This window comes from Mesoplodon densirostris, chromosome X (genome assembly GCF_025265405.1).
Source record: "Mesoplodon densirostris isolate mMesDen1 chromosome X, mMesDen1 primary haplotype, whole genome shotgun sequence".
In the NCBI taxonomy this organism is placed as follows: Eukaryota; Metazoa; Chordata; class Mammalia; order Artiodactyla; family Ziphiidae; genus Mesoplodon; species Mesoplodon densirostris.
The window spans coordinates 73,193,410-73,197,153 of NC_082681.1; the positions used below are offsets into that span (position 1 = coordinate 73,193,410).

General features: G+C 38.1%; 1 protein-coding gene across 1 annotated transcript; it reads right to left on the reverse strand.

Annotated features, from left to right (window-relative positions):
• LOC132481633 (toll-like receptor 13) lies at window positions 1–1,984 on the reverse strand. Its single transcript, XM_060086475.1, is given in 2 exon segments — window positions 1–1,261; window positions 1,263–1,984. Coding segments are annotated over 2 exon segments (1,983 nt in total).
• Between the last annotated feature and the right edge of the window lie 1,760 nt (window positions 1,985–3,744).

Consider the following 3,744-nt stretch of genomic DNA (forward strand, 5'->3'; position numbering starts at 1 on the left):
TCACTGGGCCACAATTAGCTGTGTGTTGTCTTTCTCCACAGATTTGTTGCCCAATGCATTTCTAATACGAGCCCAGAAGAGTGGCCTCTCTTGGGCACTGTCTGGCCAGGTGATAAATGTCTGCCTATTCACAAGTTTACTGAGTCGGTGGTAGCTGGATAACTTATAGTTTAGGATCTCTTCCAGGAAGATCAAGATGATGACATCCTCATGCTCATAGAACATCTTGATGCTGGCCAGCTCTACTTCAAGCTGGCACCATTCACTGTGCAGGTAGTGGTTACTGACCACACACAAAGTTTTACGGCTGGTGTTGATGGCATTCTGGATGTTCTCAAAGATGTCTATGCCTGGATCAAAGTCCCAGTGGTGAAGACAGAGCTTAAAAGTGGGCTGGCCACCTTCTTCTGGGTCTGGAACAGGCTCTTCATATAGCCACTGCTCATCAGTGGCAGTGAAAGAGACAAAGGCATCATAGATGAACTCCTTCTCCGTCCTATGCCACTTGGCCAGGTACCAGGCTTGAAATATGTAGAGCCCATATCATAGAGACGGAGTCATCTTGGCAATGAACCAAGAGGAGACCATAGTTGTGAGGACCAGACTGAAGGAGCAGAAGAAGCAAACTTTTTCTAGGCCAAAATTACAAATAGAAACATCAAAATCTATCAACAAACTCTGGATATTTGGCTGCTGACAAGTATAGTTCCAGAGGTAGGGGATATGGACATTTGCTGTGTTTATTGACCAATTCTTGAACCATGCATTGTCACAGCTGCACTGAAGTTTGTTCCCATAGAGATCAAAGTACTTCAGAGACTTAAGACTCTCCAGATGACTTTGATTAACGACTCTTACATTGTTGAATCTTAAAGAGAAGACCTGAAAGCTTTCTAAGCCAGAGGACATGCCAGGAGTCAATGACTCTAAGCTGTTTTTTTCCAGGCGCAGCCTTTTTAGTCTTTTGAGTTTTTGGAATAAGGAAGTATTTAAACTGAGACTTCAGTCTCCAGATTTTGTTCCTGAGATATCCAACTTTGTGAGATTAATCAGGGAGTCAAACTGAAGGTGGTCTAGGAATACCATGGGATTTTTCCCTAGGAGTAGCTCCTGCAGGCCATTCAGCCCTTGGAAGAAGTTGGTTGGAACAACCTGAATTCCATGTACTTGTCCTTCTAGGTTGAGTTGTTTCAAAGACTTGAGGTTCATAAATGGAGGAAATGGCAAGGTCCTAGTGGTTTCATAACTAATTTTATTAAAACAGATTTAAAACTTCTAGATTTTCCAGGCCCAAGAAAAGGCCTGCTTGAAAACTTGACAAGATATTGTATGCCAATTCAAGTTTATAGAAGTAATTGAGGTCAGAAAATGCATTCTCCTCTATGTCTTTCAGGCGGTTCTGGGAGAGAATGAGAACTTGGAGCTTCTTCAGAAACTGAAATGTTCTGCGTTTCAGTGTCCGAATATTGTTGTGTCCAAGGTCTAAACTCTCTAAATTTGGAAATTGAGCAAAGGAGTATTTGTCAATTTTTACTATCCAGCACCCAGCCAAGTTGAGCTCCTTCAATGAATACAGCCCATAGAAGGGCATATTATTGAGTTCTGTGATGGGATTTCTAGAGAGAAAGAGAGATTGTAGGTACCTCAAGGGTGAAAATGCAAAATCTGGAAATCTTTTAAACTTACTCTGGCTCAGGTCTAGGGCTCTCAAGTTCTGGAGGGCACTCCAGGTCCTGTCGCTGACAAAGGAAAGTTGACACGTGTTTAGATTCAGCCTTTGGAGGCTGGGCATAGCATCAAACTCACTGTCATTGAGGTGAACAAGATCATTGTTTTGGCTCAGGTCAAGGGACAAAAGCCTGGTACAGTTGGCAAGGCACTTTATGCCCCCTGCATTAATGGCATTTTTCCAAAAAACCAAAGCCTCTAATACAGGTAAATTTCGGAGGAGGCGACACCAAATGTAGACATGGTATATCTTCATTTAGTCAAAACCTCCTTTATATTTTTAAAAAGTTTTAAAATATTCTCTGTAAAATTTTGTGTTTCTCTGTTAGGGTATGTCCTAGAAACTTTTAGATTTTTATTATTGAGATATTGAGAAATATCTTATTTCTTCCTATTTAATTTTCCAGTTAAGTATAGCAAGGGGGCCATAAGTCTTTAATTTTTTGTGTTCTTGTTGATCATAAGCATAGAAAGCTTTCTGAATTCATAATAAAATATGACTGTTTATTCTATTAGGTTTATCTGATAATGATTATGTTCTCTGTAGGTAATGGAAGTTATATATCTCTTTTTCAAATTCATACATTTCCTATGCATTTTTTTATGTTGGTCTCATAATATTGGTCACAACCTCCCTATATTAAATCATAGTGATGATAGATTTTTTTTGTTAATGGGATGACATCTATAGATTTTCAATTAATTATTTTATTTGCTATAATTTTCAATATATATCAAGTCAGAAAATTTCCCTCATACTCCTAATTTTTTAAGGAAGAACATAGTTGAGTTTGACCAGAACACAAAGAGAGAGGGGGAAATAGAGCCATCAACTAAGGGAGAGTGTACAGGGGCAACAACTTTCTTGCACAGATGATAAACTGGCAGTAAGTACAGAAATGTGAAAATATCAAGCACTTACTATGTGTCTAGCATTTTCATAGGCATGAATGACTCACTGCAAAACTCAGCAAGATAAGTAGCCTTAACCCCATTGTATACATGGGGAACTGGAAGCTCAGAGACACAAATATTATACAGCTAATGTGAGGCAGATTAGCAGTTCAAAGAAAAGGCTATATCTTATTTAAGTGGAAATTAGATGTAAGTTTACATACATTTTTAATAGCAGCTTAATTAAAGTATATTTTATATACCATAAACTTTATTCTTTTAAAGTGTATAATGAAGTGGTTTTTAATATAGTTGCAAATTTTTGCAATCATCACTATCCAATTCCAGAAAATTGTCTTCACCGCCCCCCCCTCAAAAAAGCCCTGCACACATTAGCAATCACTCTCCATTTTTGCTTTTATATAGGCCCTGACGACCACTAATCTATTTTCTCTCTCTATGGATATGCTTATTCTGGACATTTCATATAAATAGAAACACACAAAAAAAATGGCAGTGGCAAAAGTGGCAAAAAAAATGCATAGGCTATATCATCTCAGAACCTCATGTTCTTTCCACTGCCTTCTGTCGCCCCTTAATTCCGAAAGAGCAGCCCCCAAACATTTGTAACAATGATTACATCACAGGGATACTTGTAACAACTCTATCTCAGTGATCACTTTGAAGAATGCTAATTTGGTGTATAAATTCTAGAATATTCCACAAAAGGCGGTGTCCTAAATTTATACTTACACTTTATATTCATATCAATGACAGAGAAAATGAAAAAAACAATGATCTAATGATAGTTTCAATTTCAATTTTAAGTCAGCCCACTGGTATTAGGACTGAGATGAGTAGAGTTATTCAGTGCTAGGAGGCCAATGCTTTAAGGCATTTTAAGTTTGTTAGGCAACAGGAAGGAAATGGATCAAAGGATGAGAGATTTCATTGCAAAAGTAAATATAAGAAGAAGGAGAAGGGCAAAGAAGACAAAGAGCAGAAGAGGAAGAAAAAGTAGTAGTATAAGTAAATATGTCTTGCATAAGTGTGGGGTGACTAAAGGAAACTGGGTTGAACAAGATGACATTGCCGGATGAATGTGTTCTCTGCTCTCACAGA